Below are 24,874 nucleotides of genomic sequence, written 5' to 3'. Positions count from 1 at the left end.
ACAAAATGAAACAAGACAAAAAAAACAAAGAAATGTGTTAAAACAAATTTAATAATATTCCAACAGCCGTATAAAAATATCGATTTTTTAAATAATTAAAACACAGAAACTTTCTGTACTTTTACATTACAGTAAATCAAAACTTAAAGGAATGTCACTTTACATTTACATAAAATCTTGTGAATTTTTAAAGACTTTTTTTCTTCAATCTCGAAAATATGTACCAGGAGCCTGCTGGAAGTGTTCTCTTTTTCACTTTTGGCTGGGATTTATCTTTAATCTGATGAATTAGATGAATTACAAAAAAACAAACAAACAAACAACCATATGAAAGAGTAATCAATAACTTTGATTCCACTGCAATATACCTTTCCCCCTAAGCACCTGGTGTGCGTTTATTGTCAGCATCTCCCCTGTCCTCTGCCTTACCCTCCCTCCCTCCTCCCCCATTTAATAAACAAATCAATGTAAAATTTGCACATTGAGCACCATCAGGCAAACATCATTATATTAACAGATGGCATAAATCACAGATATTTTAAAATAAGAATAAAATGAAATAACAGAAATACATATGATTCAAATTTTTCAGCGAATTGTCTATTTAAACGTGTAAAATGCATTGAGTGGTGAGTAAGTCTAGTACGCAACATTTAGCAAAAGCCCAAAGTCAGCCTGTGGATCCCACAGAGGCATTTCCCTCTGGACAAGCAAGGCAAGTGCTTGAGCAGGCAAGCTCCATGTTTTAAGTACATAGGTTCATTGAATTGCTTTTAATCATTAGTCTAATTTTTGTAGTGCTGTGTTGTTGCACTTCAAATTGTTGCAGAAAGCTGTTACAGTTTTTTTTAAACCAAAAATAATAAGGCAGCTGATGTATTTATAGTAAATACAATTTTGTTGTTCTATTTTGTTAATTTTAGTTGGCCTATGACATTCAGTATCCTAGTTAATATTATAATGTTCACACATGCTCTCAAGAACCAGACGTTTTGATCTCACCACGGTTTATTGTGTAGGTAGAGAAACACGGGCTGTTAACCCCTAAGACAGACCTCCGGTATAACTCCTCTCCAGCTCCGAACAACAAGAACTCCCTTTCTCTTCCTGCACACACTCACTGACATTTCCTGCTGCGCAACCAAACATGTCTCTTAAAGAAACAACAACAGTGCACACAGGTAGTCAACCTGTCACAGTAGAATAGCCTTTAACAATCATTACAATATTATATCACACTGAATATCAAGTGTAAATCAATCCCAGGCACACTTGCAGCTGAACTTACTACCAATTCAGATTAAAGTCATAGATGGGTTAAACTTTCCAGGCTGGCAATAAGATGATGCAAACAACACTGCTGCAACTGTGCAGCTCTTTGAGGTTTTGTATATTGCTTCTCTGTGTGGCCATTAGGGGGAGATGCTGACTTTGCTAAATATTATTTGAATTATGTTTCTGCAAGTGTGCAAATTGTTTTTTTGATTTTTTGTAATCTACAGTGCTAAAGCTCAATCTAACAACAACAAAAAGTTCTCACATCTAGTTTCACAAGCATATTTATAATGGAACATTAGAAAATGAAATAGGATAATAGTAGGTGTGTGAATGATCACTAAGCAGTATTACTGACAGTAATAGAAGGCCCCAAAAACCTAATTTTGATTAGGCCTGCCTTGAGGAATACTTCACAATGTCTCCTCTGAGCTGAACTTTTTTCTCCTCCCTGCAAGTCATCACTTACACTTGTTTTCTCTCTCATGACCCTCTTAGACTACGTCCTAGGCCCACCTAGGCTACATCACTCTTTGTCAGCTCATTTTATATAGTTATATCATTATAAATCAACCTACTGAGCTTTATTTTGTGAGTCTGCCTTTTGGGTACAGCCATTTACAATTCTTAACCGTTGCATTTAAAACACACACACACACACACATCACATGAACACATCCCACACAGTGTCATATAAACCATTCAATCTGTGTCTCTGTGTAAGGCCAAACTTCGCAAACTTCCCCAACCGTCCCATCTTCATTCATTCACCTGACTATAAATGAACACACTAAGCATGAAAACACTCAGCTGAGTCTGCTTTCTATGTTAGGTAGCATTCTCACATACACATAATGTGACACACAAAAAAAAGTATGTACAGTCCTATACACTTTACAGATATTCAGGTGCATGCAGGCAAAAGTAGCCCAGCTGTGCCTGTGCCTCTGACTTTCACTTAAACTCTGTTATCAGATTCTAAATATACTGTGCTGGTGCTTATCGTCTGTAGCCTCAAATGCTCAAGCTACATGTCTACATGTTCCGTTCAAAGATTTACACAATTTTAAGTGTTCTCATTTAGATACAGTCTGTTAAGTGCATTAAGTTCATTCAACATCGATTTTGTAGAGGAGAAGCCAGTGTATGATTTTCAGAATCAACGTTATTCTTTCCCAGATCGTCTGTTGCTGTGAACTGGGTGCTTTTGGTTCCTGTTTGCTCCGATGATGTTCCCTCAAACAGCTTAGCCATAAAGGCAAAGCCATTATTCTTGATATAGGATTTCCCAGCAAAGGTGTAGAGGACCGGGTTAGCACAGCTGCTGATGAAGGCCAAAGTTGAGGTCACCGCTCGGGTTGACTCAGCCATACCATACAATCTGCAGGAAAGTTAAAGTTGGATATTTCACATTGATGGTGATTGTTTTTATACAGAGTGCCATTATAGCCTCGTCAGACTGACTCAGTACCCCTTAATTATCACCTGCAGTATCAAGACCCTATTAAGACTTTCTCTGAAAAGATGCTTTCCTCCTCTGCATGCCATCTCAACATTGCCTCTCTAATATTACCTCTGCCGGCTTAACCTGAGCTGACTCTTTGATGTATTCATTTCTAATTTTGTACATCCTAGTCACATATGACTTCTCATTTGTCAGACCTTAAACCTGCAATTTTGGATGGTAAGGTGAACATGGTATTCACAGAGAGATTTCTGTAAGTGGTCCTAAACCCCTGCAGTGATTTTCCACAACAGAATCCTGACTGCTGTTAGTGCAGTGTCACATGAAGCCCGAATATTGAGATTTCTCCGGATTTTGGAATATTTTGATAATATTATATACTGAAGATGGTGGCACATTCAAACTCTTTACAATTATAGTATATTCAGTTTACTGGATGGTAAAAATTAAATCTAGGTGTATGTCACTGCATGCACAGAGACAGACTACATATATCAGCTTTGAATTACAGAGTATTGTTATTACTGGACATAATGCATAAAATGACAATATAGTACTTCACTAACTTTAGCACCATGTTTATGAAAATCTTCAGTTACTCACCGTTTTCTTGTTGCTGAGTCTTTTGGGTACCACGCAGCTGCCACCTTGGGTGAAAAATAAAAACCCACTCAGTATTCAATCGAATCCTCAGATAATCGATTTACAAACAGATTTGATGTGGTTATTGGGTTATTGGTAGAGAAGATGCCCTTGCACACCTGTATCATGTTGATGACGTGGTACGGCAACCAGAACAGGCCAAACATTATGACGATAGCCAGGATAAGTTTCTCGCTGCGGACATTTCGTTGAAACCTGGTCTCCCTCAGGCGTTTCAGGATGAGAACGTAGCTGGTTATGACGATTGCATAAGGAATAATGAATCCTGCCACTGTCTCAGTGGTGTACTGAAGCCTCACCTGCATGAGAGGATATAAAGCCATTTCCTTAGAGATTAAATACCTAAGTCATGTCAATGTGGTCTTTGGAGGACTTTTACTTGTAAAGAAGGAATGTTTTACAGAAGAGCATTACTACATTTATGAAGGATCAATGCAAAATGATTTTCAGACTTTTGTGCAGTGCCACTGCTCATGCATCAGTATTTACGGTGTGGGCTGAAGAGCTTAAAAAACATGCAGTCTGGTGTAATCTTAGTTATTTTAACTACATTTTGAACACTAGTTAAGCTGCAGCTTCCAAGGCCTTAAACACAGTAACAAAGCTTTTCTCTCTCTCTCTCTTTCTTTCTTCACCGATTCAGCACTCTATCATGAAATAAACTGATATGAATTAAGAAAGCTGATATCAGCTTGTGCAGATGTTTAAGCTATTAATGCATCTTTATTTCAAAACAAACCAAAAAAGCCTCAATTTCAGTTAGTTGTTATGGACCTTTTACTCAATATATGTTATCATTTTCAGTTGCTTACCCACTATTTCTCGCGCTCTCAAATGTACAGATGATTTTTGAAGGCATTTTATGCATGACAATAAATATAGTAATCAAACTAATCAGATCAGTGGCAGAAAAATAGCCAACACAAGTGTACTTACATGTTCAGACAGTGTGTGATTGGGTGCACACACAACTTTCGTTTTGTTTTGAGCAGGAGCAGCTCGAAACACCAACGAGGGAATGGAAATGACCATCACGAACATCCAGGTGCCTAGGATCACCCTCCTCACAACCTTCCTGGTGATCAGGCGATACAGTGTGTGTGGAAAGACCACGGCCAACAGCCTGTGCACGCTCATCAGGGTTATCAGAAAGATTGACGCATACATGTTGGAGTTGCACAGGTAGAACACAATTTTGCACATGGTGTTACCAAAGACCCACGACTGCATGACCAGGTAGATGATGAAAAAGATGGTGAGAGCCATGAAGAACCCATCAGCACATGCCAAGTTGAGGATGAGGAGGGTGGTGACTGAGCGTTGTCGGCAGCGGGCCAGGATGCTCCAGACAATGAAGAGATTTCCAGGGACACCCAGGAGGAAGACCAAGCTGAGGATGAGGGCACCAATGGCTGTAAAATAGTTATTGCTCACAGCGCTCTCTTCTGCTGGTTCAGTGGGAATTGGATTTGTCAGAGGTGGGAGACTCGTGTTACTCATTGTAGAAGAATTTTTGACCCTGAAGGTGGGAAAAAACATTAGAACCTCAAACACAAACTCAGTCAACAGTTTAGTAAACAAAACTAATGACGTCCAAAACACTAAAGTAGCACTTTGATAAATGCTAACTTCATGTTTACAGTTTTCAGCATGGAACTGTCCGGTTACCAGATTATAATATAATATCAGTATCAATAATATCAATAATATCAGTATTATTTATTTATTCTTTCATTCATTTATATTTTTTACCCTTTCATGCATGACTTATGACAACTTCAGTGTGGATTTTTGAAAGTATTTTTATTCATCTGTAGGCATGAAAAAAATGTATAAATACTTAAATATTATATACTTAATAAATATTCAAGAAAAAAAATCCATATTAAGGTTGTCATAAGTCATGCATGACAGGGTTAAATAACAATAATTACAATGAAACGCGTCATACATCTATAGTAACATTGAACGACCGGTGGGTGGCAGGGTATGGAGTGACACATCAGTGTCCAATGTAGTAATTTATGTGCAAATATCGCATCAACACTGGCACAAATGCAAGAAAACAGCATTCGAATAGCTGTCCACTCTAGTGACCACTATGCGTGAAAGTGTTAAGATAAGCACCTTAGAAGTACTTTTTCTGGCTCTCCACATGGAACAGAAATTACTTGTCAAGACAGTAACAAGTAATTTCTGGATTAATGCACATTAATCCAGAAATTATCATGGGAGACCATCCAAAACACGTTCTCACCTGCACCGCTAAAGCTTAAATTGTATCTTACTTAATTGATCTGAGCAAATTTATACAAAAATGAAAACAACAAAGTTTGACTTTGGTAAAGTGTGTTTTTTGACATTTACCATCAGCTCTGTACAGTTGGATTTCAGACACTTCCTAAAACCACAACCTCTTTTGTCTCTGTGTTAAGCAAATTAGATATAGTTGTTTACTTTAATATGTCTGGTAGATGAATATTGAAACTCTAAAATTTTTATCAAACAAATGCACATACGTATTGTATCTCCAACCAGTGATATACTTAGATATTATAAAACATAATTTATAATATAGTTATATATAAAAACAACATCTCATAATTATGTGACTGTATTTTTTCTAGTTGTGAGGTCTGCTAATGTGTAATTTCGGTAATCGGTAAAATGAAACATGAGGTGAAAAATATGAACAAGTGGTTTGAATGGGTATATGATCGAGAGCTCCACACTGACACATAAGTTATAATTAAAAGTGGTATTTCCATTGAATCAACCCTCTGCATTAAAAAAAGGAATTACCTGAAAAGATAGAAAGGTATGTAAGAGGCAAAAAGTGACAGAAATTACTGAACACAGAGTTCTTTGACAATTTGGTTCATTCAATAAAAACCCCCATAATAACCAGATACGGAAGATTTTAAAAAATGACTAATACTTTTTAAAAGAGGGACGTGTGCTACCCTGACACAGCCTCTAAAATATTTGTATCCAAGTATCTAGCCAACGATTCAGCCCTCAGAGGCAGCGTGCTAAAACACGTTGCACATTGGCAGCACTGCGTCAAAGAACAGTGTTTCAACATAGTCTTTGATTCAACTTGATTTTTTTTCTTTTTCTCACCTCATTTTTTCACATAGAAAACTGAAGTGCAGAAGTCACAGACATTGTCTGAGTCACTTTTGGACACTGTAGTAAAAAGCGTCTGTACACTGATCGCAAAGAAAAAATAAGTGGTGTGATTGTCTTTATCTCATTCAATTTCAAGCATTTCTTTGGGTAGAAAACCTCTCAAAAATGTTGGTTAAAAACTGGGAATCATAAAAGAACTGCAAAGAATGCCAATAACTTTATATGGAAGGGCTCCATAACATGCAGGTTTGTAAACCATTTGGTATGTATTAATTTAAACTTAGAAATTATCAAAAATATCAAAAGGAGGTCCAAAAGAAAATATGCTAAATGTTCATTCATGATATTACTCACCTTTTTATGGTTTGTTATCTCTCTGTGATGTGTTCCCGAAGTCTGAAGGTGTTCTTGTGAGCTCAGACCATAAAAACCAAACTGAACCCTTTCCTGCCTCGCAGGCTATAACATGCTGTCAGTGAGGGGAGGGATGCCGAGAGGCATGCTCTTCCTTAAAAGTCCCGCTTTTCCGTTTTCTTTCTAAAGCTTTGTATTCATGACCATGTATGAGTGTCGTATAGAATTTTTCTGTATCTGTGTATATGTGCTAAAACAGAATATGAACTGTTATTTTTATATCCATTCTTTAAAAACGGATGTCCCAATGTGATGTACCAGAATGCATTTTTCTGTGTCCGTAGGCACTTTTAACTCTAAGCTAAGTGTTGTGCAATGAAAAGCACCCGGGGGGTTAGATGATTCAAAAGACTTTCCTGTGTCATGTATGCTGGGCACACAAGCGCAAACACGCATTTAGAGATCACACACACAACAGCAAAACCTACTTGTTCATACAAGGCTCTGTCACTGACGAAGATGCTACTCTTCACAATATAAAACAAAATGAAACAAGACAAAAAAAACAAAGAAATGTGTTAAAACAAATTTAATAATATTCCAACAGCCGTATAAAAATATCGATTTTTTAAATAATTAAAACACAGAAACTTTCTGTACTTTTACATTACAGTAAATCAAAACTTAAAGGAATGTCACTTTACATTTACATAAAATCTTGTGAATTTTTAAAGACTTTTTTTTCTTCAATCTCGAAAATATGTACCAGGAGCCTGCTGGAAGTGTTCTCTTTTTCACTTTTGGCTGGGATTTATCTTTAATCTGATGAATTAGATGAATTACAAAAAAACAAACAAACAAACAACCATATGAAAGAGTAATCAATAACTTTGATTCCACTGCAATATACCTTTCCCCCTAAGCACCTGGTGTGCGTTTATTGTCAGCATCTCCCCTGTCCTCTGCCTTACCCTCCCTCCCTCCTCCCCCATTTAATAAACAAATCAATGTAAAATTTGCACATTGAGCACCATCAGGCAAACATCATTATATTAACAGATGGCATAAATCACAGATATTTTAAAATAAGAATAAAATGAAATAACAGAAATACATATGATTCAAATTTTTCAGCGAATTGTCTATTTAAACGTGTAAAATGCATTGAGTGGTGAGTAAGTCTAGTACGCAACATTTAGCAAAAGCCCAAAGTCAGCCTGTGGATCCCACAGAGGCATTTCCCTCTGGACAAGCAAGGCAAGTGCTTGAGCAGGCAAGCTCCATGTTTTAAGTACATAGGTTCATTGAATTGCTTTTAATCATTAGTCTAATTTTTGTAGTGCTGTGTTGTTGCACTTCAAATTGTTGCAGAAAGCTGTTACAGTTTTTTTTAAACCAAAAATAATAAGGCAGCTGATGTATTTATAGTAAATACAATTTTGTTGTTCTATTTTGTTAATTTTAGTTGGCCTATGACATTCAGTATCCTAGTTAATATTATAATGTTCACACATGCTCTCAAGAACCAGACGTTTTGATCTCACCACGGTTTATTGTGTAGGTAGAGAAACACGGGCTGTTAACCCCTAAGACAGACCTCCGGTATAACTCCTCTCCAGCTCCGAACAACAAGAACTCCCTTTCTCTTCCTGCACACACTCACTGACATTTCCTGCTGCGCAACCAAACATGTCTCTTAAAGAAACAACAACAGTGCACACAGGTAGTCAACCTGTCACAGTAGAATAGCCTTTAACAATCATTACAATATTATATCACACTGAATATCAAGTGTAAATCAATCCCAGGCACACTTGCAGCTGAACTTACTACCAATTCAGATTAAAGTCATAGATGGGTTAAACTTTCCAGGCTGGCAATAAGATGATGCAAACAACACTGCTGCAACTGTGCAGCTCTTTGAGGTTTTGTATATTGCTTCTCTGTGTGGCCATTAGGGGGAGATGCTGACTTTGCTAAATATTATTTGAATTATGTTTCTGCAAGTGTGCAAATTGTTTTTTTGATTTTTTGTAATCTACAGTGCTAAAGCTCAATCTAACAACAACAAAAAGTTCTCACATCTAGTTTCACAAGCATATTTATAATGGAACATTAGAAAATGAAATAGGATAATAGTAGGTGTGTGAATGATCACTAAGCAGTATTACTGACAGTAATAGAAGGCCCCAAAAACCTAATTTTGATTAGGCCTGCCTTGAGGAATACTTCACAATGTCTCCTCTGAGCTGAACTTTTTTCTCCTCCCTGCAAGTCATCACTTACACTTGTTTTCTCTCTCATGACCCTCTTAGACTACGTCCTAGGCCCACCTAGGCTACATCACTCTTTGTCAGCTCATTTTATATAGTTATATCATTATAAATCAACCTACTGAGCTTTATTTTGTGAGTCTGCCTTTTGGGTACAGCCATTTACAATTCTTAACCGTTGCATTTAAAACACACACACACACACATCACATGAACACATCCCACACAGTGTCATATAAACCATTCAATCTGTGTCTCTGTGTAAGGCCAAACTTCGCAAACTTCCCCAATCGTCCCATCTTCATTCATTCACCTGACTATAAATGAACACACTAAGCATGAAAACACTCAGCTGAGTCTGCTTTCTATGTTAGGTAGCATTCTCACATACACATAATGTGACACACAAAAAAAAGTATGTACAGTCCTATACACTTTACAGATATTCAGGTGCATGCAAGCAAAAGTAGCCCAGCTGTGCCTGTGCCTCTGACTTTCACTTAAACTCTGTTATCAGATTCTAAATATACTGTGCTGGTGCTTATCGTCTGTAGCCTCAAATGCTCAAGCTACATATTCCGTTTAAAGATTTACACAATTTTAAATGTTCTCATTTATATACAGTCTGTTAAGTGCATTAAGTTAATTCAACATCGATTTTGTTGAGTAGAAGCCAGTGTATGATTTTCAGAATCAACGTTATTCTTTCCCAGATCGTCTGTTGCTGTGAACCGGGTGGTTTTGGGTCCTGTTTCCGATGATGTTCCCTCAAACAGCTTAGCCATAAAGGCAAAGCCATTATTCTTGATATAGGATTTACCGGCAAAGGTGTAGAGGACCGGGGTAGCACAGCTGCTGATGAAGGACAAAGCTGAGGTCACCGCTCGGGTTAAGTCGGCAAAATCCTGCAATCTGCAGGGAAGAAAGTTAAAGTTGGATTTTTCACATTGATGGTGATTGTTTTTGTACAGAGTGACTCAAGGACCCCTTAATCATCACCTGCAGTATCAAGACATATGGAGACCTTCCATAAAAAGATGCTTTCTGAGTCTTTTTATTATTATTCTTTTGGCTTCTCCCTTCAGGGTTCTGCAACCGCATAATCCCCAGGGATAATTAAAGTATTCTCATTCTGAATTTTCTCTGCGGTCTTTTTCTCCTTCCTGGCAGCTCCTTATTGCATATCTGTAATCCAGTTTACCTACTACTCCTCCTCTGCACATGTCCAGAGGAGGAGTCTCAACTAGGGGTGGGTTTCGATAATTGAATTTCCGATTAAAATCAGTGTAAAGGTCCAGTTTTGTTTATTGATCTAAGCCTGAACAGCTACGCGTAGTGTCCAGTAGAGGGCTCTGTTGTTTAGTTAGCGGCAAGCCGCACTTCCAGCTCAGACCGGTTTTGTGGCGCACATTTCCCAGTAGGCAGCTCTCAATGAAGCGTGAAGCAGCGTGATACCGGACTCTAGCGAAACGAACAATTTGCAGCCCTTGGAATGCGGAGCGAGGTACATGTTTTAAGTTGTATTTCTTTGCTTAATTGATATTTTGTTGTATTTTCTGCTTTATTTGAGTTCATATTTGTAATAAGCGTCTAAGAAAATGTATTTTGTGTTTCTGTTTAGTTTTCACGGTGCATTGGCGCACCTGGCGCACTGTTAGATTCTGAATGAATCTCAAAGTAAAAATTACTGCACCCGTCGAGGCTCTCTCTATTTCTTCCTTGGTCCGGGGGACTGTTACAGTGAAAACTCGATCGCTGAGTGAAGGCTACTTGCTAGCTCCCATGCCAGATGAGTGCAGCCCGTGCCACGAGCTGGGTCCGTGTGTCAGCTGTGAGAGATTTCTACACCAGTCAAGATCATCTTTGCTTCGTTGCCTACCTCCCCTTTGAACTCTGATGGTCACTTTACAAAGGTGCAGGTATTATGCCCATTAAGGACTTTGCTGATAACAGGACTCTGCACTCTAATTCAGAATTACTTGCCTTAAATATTTTTGTGGTTACAGCCTTAAAGGTATACTGCATTGCACTGAGTAATTACAATCTTTAAATTGTATGGGTTTATTCTTCTTGAAAGTAACGTATATCAGCGGTATTTACAGTTACATTTTGTCTAATATGTGGGTGCTAATCTGTTTATTTATGTGATGTAAACGTCTGATGTGAGCATTGTTTCCAAAAGTAACACTCACGTAAGTTTAAGTCCAGACGTTATCGCATAGAGCAACATACACATTACAGTAACAAAATGTTGAACGCTGCTGAAGAAGCCGACGACTCAGAGCAACAAGGAGTAAGATCCAGCAATCGTGAAAGGCATTTAACTGAAAAGGGTAAAGAAATGCAGGAATATGAGGCAAAGAAAAATGAGAAGGCATTTAACAAAGCTTATGACACTTGGAAGAAGGCAGCTAAAGAAATCAGAACAAAGCTGAAAACTTTCTGCTCACCTGAAGAGCTAAACAATGCCAGTCATGACATAAGAGACAAGCACGCTGTAGTACAACAGCATTATGAACCCATTCGCCGCAGCCAATCCATGACGCCCGACATTGTTAAGCGAATGGATGTTTGTGCAGTGCTTACAACTGACATTTGTGAAGTTGTTGCTAAACGACAGGAAAATATCGATCAGCTCTTTAACGATCGCCTTGAAAAGGAAAGAGTACGAGTGATGTTAAACAAAAGGGACTATAGTTCTGTGTTTGGTGATACAAAAACTGAAACGTCGTTCCCAGAGGGTTCAGTTGCACGCTCAAAGGCAGATTCTACTGGCAGTCGTGAGGTGGAAGCAGAAGCTGAACTTGCAGCCAAAGTGGAACAAGCAAAGGCCACACAAGAAATATTGGCACAGGAAACCAAGATCAGCCAAATGGAAAATGAGTGGAAAATAAAGGAAGTGGAAACAAAGGCAAAGTTGGAGGAGGAAAAGACTAAACTTCAACAGTTAAAGGCAGACAGCGAAGTGAAAGTAGCAGCTGCACGAGTAAGAGCCCTTAGCGCTCAAAATGACATTGAAAGCCATGATCAAGTGTCCTGCTACAACTTAGAAAATTCCGCAAATCTCCCCAACAGTGCATCTCTTTAAATCCACAAGCACCAACATTTAGACCTCACAATACTACTCCAGAACGTGAAGAACTTAGCTTAGTTCAAGCCCTCGCCAGCTCTCTTACCCTAAACAGGCTTCCTGTACCTGAGCCCACCATCTTTAGTGGCGACCCCCTAAAGTTTATGGATTGGAAGGTATCCTTTATGGCACTAATTGGTGACAAACCTTTACCTGTGTGTGAGAAAATGTTGTATCTAAAGAGCTATCTTGCAGGTGAAGCACGAAAGGCAGTAGAGGGATATTTCTTCCGCAACAGTGAGCAGGCATACGCAGGCATTTGGAGCGTTTTAGAGGAAAGGTATGGCAGCCCATTTGTTATCCAAAGAGCCTTTAGGGCTAAACTCACAAAATGGCCTAAAATAGCTGCCAATGATCCTAAAGCACTGAGGGAGTTGGCAGATTTTCTCCAAAGCTGTGCAGAGGCTATCCCTCAAGTCAAAGGCCTAGAGATCCTTAATGATTGTGAGGAAAATCACAAGCTTCTAAGAAAACTGCCTGAGTGGATAGTGCAGAGATGGAGCCGCATTGTGGTGGAGGAGCTAGACAAAAGCCAAGACTACCCCAACTTCGCTCGCTTTACAAAGTTCATACAAAATGAAGCTAAAGTAGTTTGCAATCCTGTTGCCTTACCATTCCTAATAAACGAAAGGGCATCAGAAGAGCAGCATGTTAAAAGAGCGAAGGCACTCAGTACTACCATCCAACCAAAGTCTCCACCAATCCCAGTATCTACTTCTAGACCTAAACCCCCATGTTTGTTTTGCAAAGAAGAATCGCACGGCATAGCTAAGTGTCCTGCTTTTGCAGCGAAAACTAGTGATGACAAGAAAGTTTTCATTCAAGAAAATCGTCTCTGCTTTGGGTGTTTGAGGAGGGGTCATGTAACCAAAGAATGCAGAGGACGTCACTCCTGTAGTAAGTGTGGTCGGCGTCACCCCACCTGTCTACACACAGAAAGAGTGAATGAACCTAAAGAAAAGAAAACTGAGGATTCTAAATCCCCAGATGAAGGTGCAAACAAGGAAGTGCATAATGTTATGACTCATGTACTAACAAGGAAACTATCTTCCACATCCAGCATAGTACCAGTATTTGTGTCAGTTGCATCTGAGCCTGAGAAAGAAATACTTACATATGCCCTGCTTGACACCCAGAGTGACTCATCCTTTATTTTAGAGGATTTGGCCTCAGAACTAAATGTAGACGCCCAACCAGTGCAGTTAAAGCTTAGCACCATGACTTCCGTCGACACAGTCGTTGCAAGTAAACTTGCCAACAACTTACAGGTGCGTTGGTTTGATTCTGAGACTCGTGTCCGAATAGAACACGTCTACTCTCGTGACTTTATCCCAGTTGACAAGTCTCATATCCCTACCAAGGAAACTGCACTTCAGTGGCCACACCTTGAAGGCTTAGCTAACAAGTTACAGCCATTGCAGAACTGTGAAGTAGGTCTATTGATTGGTTATGACTGCCCATCAGCACTAGCCCCCCTAGAGATCGTCACAGGCAAAATAAACGAACCTTTCGCACAAAGAACCCTACTAGGATGGAGTATTATTGGTTCTGGTAATCCTCACCTAGACAGAGAAGGTAACCAGAGTTATGTGCACAGGATCACAGTCAAAGAAATGCCCATACCATCAGCCACAGAAGTACTCAAAGTCCTAGAGACTGACTTTAATGAGAGAAACTATGAGGATAAGTATGTATCACAGGATGATGTTCGCTTCATACAAATCCTCAGTGATACAATAAAACAAAGATCAGATGGGCACTATGAGATTCCGCTTCCCTTCAAGGGCAATGATCCACCAGCGCTTCCCAACAATAAGAAGTTAGCCACAGTCCGACTGCAACACCTGAAGAAAAGGCTAAAGGCTGATAAACAGTATCATGAACATTACTGTTCCTTTATGAGAGACATTATCAGCAGTGGTGATGCAGAATTAGCACCTCCTTTGTCTGAAGGCAAGACTGCATGGTACATCCCACACCATGGGGTATATCACCCGAAAAAACCAGCCAAGCTAAGAGTTGTCTTTGACTGTTCAGCAAAATTTCTCGGTGTCTCATTAAACGACACTCTTCTCACAGGTCCAGATATGATCAACTCATTGGTGGGGGTAAAATGTAGCCATAATCTGTGATATCGAGAGAATGTTCCACCAGTTCTCTGTTTGTCCAGACATGCGCAACTATCTGAGATTTCTGTGGTGGCAGGATGGACAATTAGACAAAGAACCCAGAGAATACAGAATGGCTGTACATCTATTCGGTGCCAGTTCATCCCCTGGATGTGCTAATTTCGGCCTGAAATATTTGGCACAACAGTACAGAGCAGACTATCCTAAGGCCTCAGAGTTTGTTGAACAGAACTTTTATGTAGACGATGGTCTAACTAGTGTCCCATCAGTTAAAGAGGCACAAGAACTCATCACCGAAACACAAGCACTTTGTAGACTTGGCGGTCTACATCTGCACAAGTTCAACTCAAACCAAAGTGATGCGCTTTCCCAGCTGGAACCCTCAGACAGAGCAGACACCACAGAACCGCTCGATCTCAAACCTGACACAACAGCTGAAGGCCATGTGCTCGGCATCCAGTGGTCAATCAAAAATGACACTTTCAGTTTCAAAATAAACACTAAGGACCAACCTCCTACTCGCCGGAGCATACTGTCAGTGATCTCATCCCTGTACGACCCACTAGGGTTCGTAGCTCCCTTCACCTTAAGAGGCAAAGGTATCCTACAGGAACTGTGTCGCAGAGGCATTGAATGGGATGACCCCCTTCCTGACAACTTACGCTCACGGTGGGAGGACTGGAAAGATGGGTTGGAAAGACTAAAATCGGTTGCAGTGCCTAGATGTTACCACCCACCAGAACTAACAGACATTGTAAAGGTGGAACTGCACCACTTTTGTGATGCTAGTGATTTAGGATATGGTGCATGCTCCTATATTAGGTACCTCAGCAACGAGAAGGTCCACTGTAGTCTTGTTATGGCTAAGGCAAGAGTCGCACCTACCAAGGTCACAAGTATCCCGCGATTAGAACTCTCAGCCGCAGTCACATCAGCTAGAATGAGCAGCATGCTAAAAGCAGAGCTTCAGATGTGCATTAACCCTTTAAGACCTACCATAGAACCAAGTCCGCCAGAGCTTATATTATATTTTTACATGCTGTGGAGCCATTTTTGGGAGCATTTCAAGTTGCTATACATCAATACAACCATTATAGCCCAGATTTTAATAATATGTATTCATTAAGTGCATAGTAATTACATAAATTGCAAAAAAGTGCAATAAACTACAAAAAAATTGAAAATCGTTTTTGATTTTTTAACATATATTTGTAGTTAGAGAAATTTAAGAGTCTTATCCCTCAAAACTGTAAATACAAAAAAGTTGCACAAAATAGTTTCCTACCACAGGAAATTTATTTTGAGTGTCTTCATAGTTTTATTTTTGAAATACACCAATTTTTATACACTGCAGGAAAAACGAAAATAAATATTATACTGCAAATTTGCAAAAAAGCAGCATATGCATCAAAATAAACTATTTCCAGCAGTGCAATATGAGTCCTAAGCATCCCAGAAACGACACAGAAAGTCATAAAGTCAAAGATAACTTTTAAAAAGAGCAGTATAGGCCCTGAGGCCCTGATCGCAAAAAAGACTACATTTCCGCGAAAATGACGTCACTTCCGGTTTCGGGCAAGTAATGGCGGAAATGCAAAAGTTCGCGCTGACGTCTATTCCAACGTAGGAAGTGTTTTGAACAGCTGATCAGATCGGTAAAGCGTGTTTCTGGAATATTATGTTTTTGTTCCTGCAAGCGCTTTTTATGCAGTTTTTGCAAAGCTTTATGTGGAAGGAAACCGTGACCTAGGACAAGCTGATGGCATCAGATGTAAGTACAACTCCTCCGGTTTCATATGCAAAAAAAATTTTTGCGCTAGCTTACGTGGTTGCAGTGCTACTGGGATTTAAAAATAGTTACGCATAACAGAGCGTTCCCGCTCCGATCGGCTCTAAAGGGTTAATGAAGAGTTCTTTTGGACTGACTCCCAAGTAGTCTTAGCCTATATTAACAATGAGGCACGACGGTTCCACGTCTTCGTTGCCAACCGTGTTCAGTTAATTAGGCAAACTACAGATCCCAGACAGTGGCACTACATTGACACAGCTCAGAATCCTGCAGATTACGCCTCTAGAGGGCTCAGTGCATCAGAAATCATGTCAACATGTTGGTTGTCTGGTCCAAAGTTTCTGTGGGAACATGACATTTCATATGCACCCAGCCCCTCAGCTGTGTTGTTAGTAGGGGATCCAGAAGTCAAAGCAGTCAAAGCTCTCACAACTCAAACAAGTGAACAAGACAATATCCTCAGCCGTTTGTCAAGGTTTTCAAGCTGGTCAATGCTCCTTAAAGTGGTTGCAAGGATAAAAGGATTGAGATCCAGCAAAGCCCGCCCAGTATGGAAACTTTGTAACAGTAGATGAACGGAGAACAGCTGCTGACACAATAATAAAGCTCCTTCAGCAGCAGGCCTTTTCTCAAGAGATGGAAGTGTTGAAGGTGGGAGATAACCTTCCGAGTTCAAGTCCCCTCTTTAGAGTAGATCCAGTGCTAGATCAAGGACTTCTCCGTGTTGGAGGAAGACTGAAGAAGTCAACACTCTGTCAGGGACTTAAGCACCCCATCATCCTCCCAAAAGACCATCACATTACAAAGTTGATCATTGCTCATTTTCATGCACAGATTTGTCATCAAGGTAGAAGCCAAACTCTCATGGAAATCAGATCGAATGGGTTTTGGGTGATTGGTGGGAGCAAGGAAGTTGCAAAACTAATAAGCAAATGTGTTCAATGTCGAAAACTAAGACGTTCACCAGAAGAACAACGCATGTCTGAACTTCCAAAGGAACGAGTTGAAATCTCAGATCCTTTCATGTATTGTGGAATGGACTGTTTCGGACCATTTGTCACAAAACAAGGTCGCAAAGAGCATAAAAGATACGGACTCCTCTTTACATGTCTTTCCTCACGTGCAGTCCACATTGAGATGCTTGAGGATCTTTCTACTGACTCTTTCATCAACGCTCTGAGATGTTTCATCAGCTTAAGAGGAGCTGTTTGTAAGTTGTACAGTGACCAGGGTACAAACTTTATTGGAGCCAAAAATGAGCTAAGAGAGTCTCTTAAACAATGTGACATGGATGCCTTAGAAGCATTCCTTGCCAATAAACAGTGTGAGTTCGTCTTCAATGCCCCATCTGCTAGCCATGCCGGAGGTGTGTGGGAACGACAGATTCGAACCATCCGCAATGTTCTCAATGCCACCATTGCTCAATGCCAAGGCAGGCTGGATGACAGCTCTCTAAGAACTCTATTCTATGAGGCGATGTTTATAGTTAATGGTCGACCACTGAGCGTCGATGGAATCAATGATCCTAAATCTCCTGAACCTCTAACTCCAAATCACCTCATATTGATGAAATCAAAGGTTGCACTGCCTCCACCAGGAAAGTTTGTGAAAGAGGACTTATATGCAAGGAAACGTTGGCGCAGAGTCCAGTATCTCACTGAGCAGTTTTGGAGTAGATGGAAAAGAGAGTACCTTCTGAACATATCTATGAGACAGAAATGGCACCTACCACGTCGAAATCTTAAAGTCAATGACATAGTCATTATCAAAGAAGACATGCTTCCCAGAAATCAGTGGCAACTGGCTCGAGTGGTTGAAGCACCAGAAGAAGATGACGGTTTGGTCCGCAGAGTCAAGCTTCAAGTTGGCGATCGAGGCTTAATAAAGAAGCAGGGAACAGCACACAAACCTCACGTAGTTGAGCGACCTGTTCAAAAGCTTGTAGTTCTATTAGAAAATAACTAATTGATGTTTCAATCAATACTGTCACATCAGGCGTATTTGCGAAAGTTTATTGATGATGTATTTGAAATTGTGTTCGTTCTTGTAGTAATGTCCATATGTTACAGCTGGAAATCATGTAAAGAATGTTGTTTATTATACATGATTTGGTGGGAGTGTAAAGGTCCAGTTTTGTTTATTGATCTAAGCCTGAACAGCTACGCGTAGTGTCCAGTAGAGGGCTCTGTTGTTTAGTTAGCGGCAAGCTGCACTTCCAGCTCAGACCGGTTTTGTGGCGCACATTTCCCAGTAGGCAGCTCTCAATGAAGCGTGAAGCAGCGTGATACCGGACTCTAGCGAAACGAACAATTTGCAGCCCTTGGAATGCGGAGCGAGGTACATGTTTTAAGTTGTATTTCTTTGCTTAATTGATATTTTGTTGTATTTTCTGCTTTATTTGAGTTCATATTTGTAATAAGCGTCTAAGAAAATGTATTTTGTGTTTCTGTTTAGTTTTCACGGTGCATTGGCGCACCTGGCGCACTGTTAGATTCTGAATGAATCTCAAAGTAAAAATTACTGCACCCGTCGAGGCTCTCTCTATTTCTTCCTTGGTCCGGGGGACTGCTACAATCAGAAAATTAAAATTTTAGCTTGAATAAAGTGATATTGATTCATTAAATCCTGAATCAACTTTTAAATATACATGTATTTTGCCAGAAATGCCAGAATCTCAGGTTAAAACTCACAAAACTATTTCAACAACCACCAAACAGCTAAAAAAGCAAGTGAGAGCAGGTAAATGGATTCCACACAAAGATGTAAACACAATGCGCAGAGCCGATGCTTCAGAATCTGTGAGATGTCGGCTTTCTCACCCACTGGGGCTGAAAGCTGAGAGCTCACACCTTCTGAAGCTGCAGGTTTTGTCACTCTCCAAACTAAATTGACTGGCAGCAAAAGAAGATCAAAACTATGCTTCACATTTCATAAACATCGCCATTAATTCGCTCTGACTTTTGCTGTTTTGCTTCCACCACAATAAAATCACAATTCCTGCACAGCTCTCTCTCTCTTGCTCTCTCTCAGTGTACTTCAAGAACAGTTTCCCATTACACACCAGTCTACCATTGTTAACAGCACTGTCGGCCGCTGTTTGTTTTTGTTTTTTAAGTGTCTCTAATAAACCCTCTGAATGCACAGCTTCACTTCAGCAGCATCAGTAATGTTCATATACTGATTTGTGCTTTTCTTCCATTTTTGATCTACTGCATATATATATATATATTTTAGGTTATCTGCTATAAAAAGCCAGGCCAGGAAACTCTCCTTAATCTTTTTCTGTGTTTTACCCTCAGTTACTTTGACACAAAGGCATCTTCTGTGTTGCTTACATCTCTGATGAAGTCTCACAAGTGCCAGTATTGATAAATGATCAGAATTATAATATCTCTGACTGTCTGGGTCAAAATTGAATTGAATTGAATCGAATCATGGATCGAATTGAATCGGGACCTTGTGAATTGGAATCGAATCGAGTCTAGAAATCAGTGACGATACGATACTCTGTCTCTTGTTTGTTAGAGCTTCAACCTTTTGGATGGTAAGGTGAACATGGTATTCACAGAGAGATTTCTGGAAGTGGTCCTGAACCCCTGCAGTGATTTTCCACAACAGAATCCTGCCTGCTTTTAGTGCAGTGTCACATGAAGCCCGGATATTGAGATTTCTCCAGATTTTGGAATATTTTGATAATATTATATACTGAAGATGGTGGCACATTCAAACTCTTTACAATTATAGTATATTCAGTTTACTGGATGGTAAAAATTAAATCTAGGTGTGTGTCACTGCATGCACGGAGACAGACTACATATATCAGCTTTGAATTACAGAGTATTGTTATTACTGGACATAATGCATAAAATGACAATATTGTACTTCACTAACTTTAGCACCATGTTTCTGAAAATCTTCAGTTACTCACCGTTTTCTTGTTGCTGAGTCTTTTGGGTACCACGCAGCTGCCACCTTGGGTGGAAAAAAAAACACCAACCCACTCAGTATTCAATCGAATCCTCAGATAATCGATTTACAAACAGATTTGATGTGGTTATTGGGTTATTGGTAGAGAAGATGCCCTTGCACACCTGTATCAGGTTGATGACGTGGTACGGCAACCAGAACAGGCCAGACATTATGACGATAGCCAGGATAAGTTTCTCGCTGCGGATATTTCGTTGAAACCTGGTCTCCCTCAGGCGTTTCAGGATGAGAACGTAGCTGGTTATAATGATTGCATAAGGAATAATGAATCCTGCCACTGTCTGAAAGGCGTACTCAAACCTCACCTGCACATGAGAGGATATAAAGAAAAGCTGTTTCCTTAGATATTAAATGAAAAACAAAGAAATAGAGCCAAAATTATGAAACTGTTTAAACTGATCAACTTCTCTGGGGTTTTTTTGTCAAATGAGAGGACAAAATGAAACATCTGAAGACCTAAAATCAAGTAATGTTGTTATGGTCTTTGATCTGAAAAGGGGCATTCTGCAAAATAAATCATTTTACTTTATGTAGTTTTAGAATATTTTGATTCTAATTTGCCACCTTACTTAAGGAGGACTTTTACTTGTAAAGAAGGAATGTTTTACAGAAGAGCATTACTACATTTATGAAGGATCAATGCAAAATGATTTTCAGACTTTTGTGCAGTGCCACATCAGTATTTACGTTGTGGGCTCAAGGGCTTAAAAAACGTGCAGTCTGGTGTAATTTGAATTATTTTAACTACATTTTGTACACTAGTTAAGCTGCAGCTTCCAAGGCCTTAAACACAGTAACAAACACATCTGCAATATTTCTTTCCTCTCAGTTTCAGATAGTGTGTTCCCGTTAAAATAGGCAAATGTTTTAGCTGTCTAATTGTTCATGAAATCATATCTAATAAAATGTCGAGTATTATAAGAGTATTTTTTGACACGGTAGTTTTTATCAATAGTTACAGTTTAAACAGAGATATACTACATTTCAGGAGAAATAAACAAACAACCAAAATATCCTCCTTTAATCTGAGAATGTAAGGCATTTTTTCCCCAACAACATTTAACCAGTCTTTTAAAGAACCGTTTTTTCTTTTATTAATTAAGTCATGAATGAAGAATTCTGGCCCTTTTGCTCAAAGCGTGATCATGTTCAATACCTCATTCACTATTTCACTGGCTCTCACATGCAGAAGGTTTTTAGAAGGCATTTTGATAATGGAAACAAATATGGTTATGAATCTAATCAGATCAGTGGCAGACAAATAACCAACACAAGTGTACTTACATGTCTACGCAGTGTGTGATTGGGTGCACACACATATGTTTTTTGATTCATATCATCAGTTTCTTCTTTCACATCTCGAAACACCAACGAAGGAATGGAAATGGCCATCACTAGCACCCATGTGCCTAGGATCACCCTCTTCACAACCTTCCTGGTGATCAGGTGATACAGTGTGTGTGGAAAGACCACGGCCAACAGCCTGTTCACGCTCATCAGGGTTATCAGAAAGACTGATGCATACATGTTGGAGTAGCACAGGTAGAACACAATTTTGCACATGGTGTTACCAAAGACCCACGACTGCATGGCCAGGTAGATGATGAAAAAGATGGAGAGAGCCATGAGGAACCCATCAGCACATGCCAAGTTGAGGATGAGGAGGGTGGTGACTGAGCGTTGTCGGCAGCGGGCCAGGATGCTCCAGACAATGAAGAGATTTCCAGGGACACCCAGGAGGAAGACCAAGCTGAGGATGAGGGCACCAATGGCTGTAAAATAGTTATTGCTCACAGCGTTCTCTTCTGCTGGTTCAGTGGGAATTGGATTTGTCAGAGGTGGGAGACTCGTGTTACTCATTGTAGAAGAATTTTTGACCCTGAAGGTGGGAAAAAACATTAGAACCTCAAACACAAACTCAGTCAACAGTTTAGTAAACAAAACTAATGACGTCCAAAACACTAAAGTAGCACTTTGATAAATGCTAACTTCATGTTTACAGTTTTCAGCATGGAACTGTCCGGTTACCAGATTATAATATAATATCAGTATCAATAATATCAATAATATCAGTATTATGTATTTATTCTTTCATTCATTTATATTTTTTACCCTTTCATGCATGACTTATGACAACTTCAGTGTGGATTTTTGAAAGTATTTTTATTCATCTGTAGGCATGAAAAAAATGTATAAATACTTAAATATTATATACTTAATAAATATTCAAGAAAAAAAAATCCATATTAAGGTTGTCATAAGTCATGCATGACAGGGTTAAATAACAATAATTACAATGAAACGCGTCATACATCTATAGTAACATTGAACGACCGGTGGGTGGCAGGGTATGGAGTGACACATCAGTGTCCAATGTAGTAATTTATGTGCAAATATCGCATCAACACTGGCACAAATGCAAGAAAACAGCATTCGAATAGCTGTCCACTCTAGTGACCACTATGCGTGAAAGTGTTAAGATAAGCACCTTAGAAGTACTTTTTCTGGCTCTCCACATGGAACAGAAATTACTTGTCAAGACAGTAACAAGTAATTTCTGGATTAATGCACATTAATCCAGAAATTATCATGGGAGACCATCCAAAACACGTTCTCACCTGCACCGCTAAAGCTTAAATTGTATCTTACTTAATTGATCTGAGCAAATTTATACAAAAATGAAAACAACAAAGTTTGACTTTGGTAAAGTGTGTTTTTTGACATTTACCATCAGCTCTGTACAGTTGGATTTCAGACACTTCCTAAAACCACAACCTCTTTTGTCTCTGTGTTAAGCAAATTAGATATAGTTGTTTACTTTAATATGTCTGGTAGATGAATATTGAAACTCTAAAATTTTTATCAAACAAATGCACATACGTATTGTATCTCCAACCAGTGATATACTTAGATATTATAAAACATAATTTATAATATAGTTATATATAAAAACAACATCTCATAATTATGTGACTGTATTTTTTCTAGTTGTGAGGTCTGCTAATGTGTAATTTCGGTAATCGGTAAAATGAAATATGAGGTGAAAAATATGAACAAGTGGTTTGAATGGGTATATGATCGAGAGCTCCACACTGACACATAAGTTATAATTAAAAGTGGTATTTCCATTGAATCAACCCTCTGCATTAAAAAAAGGAATTACCTGAAAAGATAGAAAGGTATGTAAGAGGCAAAAAGTGACAGAAATTACTGAACACAGAGTTCTTTGACAATTTGGTTCATTCAATAAAAAACCCCATAATAACCAGATACGGAAGATTTAAAAAAATGACTAATACTTTTTTAAAGAGGGACGTGTGCTACCCTGACACAGCCTCTAAAATATTTGTATCCAAGTATCTAGCCAACGATTCAGCCCTCAGAGGCAGCGTGCTAAAACACGTTGCACATTGGCAGCACTGCGTCAAAGAACAGTGTTTCAACATAGTCTTTGATTCAACTTGATTTTTTTTCTTTTTCTCACCTCATTTTTTCACATAGAAAACTGAAGTGCAGAAGTCACAGACATTGTCTGAGTCACTTTTGGACACTGTAGTAAAAAGCGTCTGTACACTGATCGCAAAGAAAAAATAAGTGGTGTGATTGTCTTTATCTCATTCAATTTCAAGCATTTCTTTGGGTAGAAAACCTCTCAAAAATGTTGGTTAAAAACTGGGAATCATAAAAGAACTGCAAAGAATGCCAATAACTTTATATGGAAGGGCTCCATAACATGCAGGTTTGTAAACCATTTGGTATGCATTAATTTAAACTTAGAAATTATCAAAAATATCAAAAGGAGGTCCAAAAGAAAATATGCTAAATGTTCATTCATGATATTACTCACCTTTTTATGGTTTGTTATCTCTCTGTGATGTGTTCCCGAAGTCTGAAGGTGTTCTTGTGAGCTCAGACCATAAAAACCAAACTGAACCCTTTCCTGCCTCGCAGGCTATAACATGCTGTCAGTGAGGGGAGGGATGCCGAGAGGCATGCTCTTCCTTAAAAGTCCCGCTTTTCCGTTTTCTTTCTAAAGCTTTGTATTCATGACCATGTATGAGTGTCGTATAGAATTTTTCTGTATCTGTGTATATGTGCTAAAACAGAATATGAACTGTTATTTTTATATCCATTCTTTAAAAACGGATGTCCCAATGTGATGTACCAGAATGCATTTTTCTGTGTCCGTAGGCACTTTTAACTCTAAGCTAAGTGTTGTGCAATGAAAAGCACCCGGGGGGTTAGATGATTCAAAAGACTTTCCTGTGTCATGTATGCTGGGCACACAAGCGCAAACACGCATTTAGAGATCACACACACAACAGCAAAACCTACTTGTTCATACAAGGCTCTGTCACTGACGAAGATGCTACTCTTCACAATATAAAACAAAATGAAACAAGACAAAAAAAACAAAGAAATGTGTTAAAACAAATTTAATAATATTCCAACAGCCGTATAAAAATATCGATTTTTTAAATAATTAAAACACAGAAACTTTCTGTACTTTTACATTACAGTAAATCAAAACTTAAAGGAATGTCACTTTACATTTACATAAAATCTTGTGAATTTTTAAAGACTTTTTTTCTTCAATCTCGAAAATATGTACCAGGAGCCTGCTGGAAGTGTTCTCTTTTTCACTTTTGGCTGGGATTTATCTTTAATCTGATGAAT

General features: G+C 39.0%; 3 protein-coding genes and 1 long non-coding RNA gene across 4 annotated transcripts; 2 read left to right on the top strand and 2 right to left on the bottom strand.

Annotated features, from left to right (window-relative positions):
- Positions 1-33: 33 nt before the first annotated feature.
- LOC147308033 (leukotriene B4 receptor 1-like) lies at positions 34-7,349 on the bottom strand. The gene is made up of 5 exons (XM_086272293.1): positions 6,890-7,349; positions 4,340-4,922; positions 3,502-3,702; positions 3,344-3,387; positions 34-2,656 (listed from the first exon to the last, which is right to left on the bottom strand). Exons 2-5 carry the CDS (start codon positions 4,901-4,903, stop codon positions 2,389-2,391), a joined length of 1,077 nt encoding a protein of 358 aa, XP_086128419.1. The 5' UTR covers positions 4,904-4,922; positions 6,890-7,349; the 3' UTR covers positions 34-2,388.
- Positions 7,350-8,421: 1,072 nt separating this feature from the next.
- On the bottom strand, positions 8,422-24,504 carry LOC147308030 (leukotriene B4 receptor 1-like). The gene is made up of 5 exons (XM_086272290.1): positions 24,045-24,504; positions 21,482-22,076; positions 20,302-20,502; positions 20,139-20,182; positions 8,422-10,074 (listed from the first exon to the last, which is right to left on the bottom strand). The coding sequence occupies exons 2-5, from the start codon at positions 22,055-22,057 to the stop codon at positions 9,810-9,812; spliced, it is 1,086 nt and encodes a 361-aa protein (XP_086128416.1). The 5' UTR covers positions 22,058-22,076; positions 24,045-24,504; the 3' UTR covers positions 8,422-9,809.
- Positions 10,583-10,859, top strand: LOC147308032 (uncharacterized). Its single transcript, XR_015126085.1, has 2 exons — positions 10,583-10,666; positions 10,784-10,859. It is a non-coding gene; the product is annotated as an uncharacterized LOC147308032 (long non-coding RNA).
- Positions 14,415-18,740, top strand: LOC147308031 (uncharacterized). The gene is made up of 2 exons (XM_086272287.1): positions 14,415-18,547; positions 18,665-18,740. Exon 1 carries the CDS (start codon positions 16,847-16,849, stop codon positions 18,173-18,175), a length of 1,329 nt encoding a protein of 442 aa, XP_086128413.1. The 5' UTR covers positions 14,415-16,846; the 3' UTR covers positions 18,176-18,547; positions 18,665-18,740.
- Positions 24,505-24,874: the final 370 nt, after the last annotated feature.

Source organism: Aulonocara sp. 'chitande type north' Nkhata Bay, linkage group LG18 (assembly GCF_057382095.1).
Source record: "Aulonocara sp. 'chitande type north' Nkhata Bay isolate Kocher_YH1m ecotype deep benthic linkage group LG18, A_spYH_male_GT1.1, whole genome shotgun sequence".
In the NCBI taxonomy this organism is placed as follows: Eukaryota; Metazoa; Chordata; class Actinopteri; order Cichliformes; family Cichlidae; genus Aulonocara; species Aulonocara sp. 'chitande type north' Nkhata Bay.
This window is presented reverse-complemented; position numbering and strand designations above follow the sequence as displayed.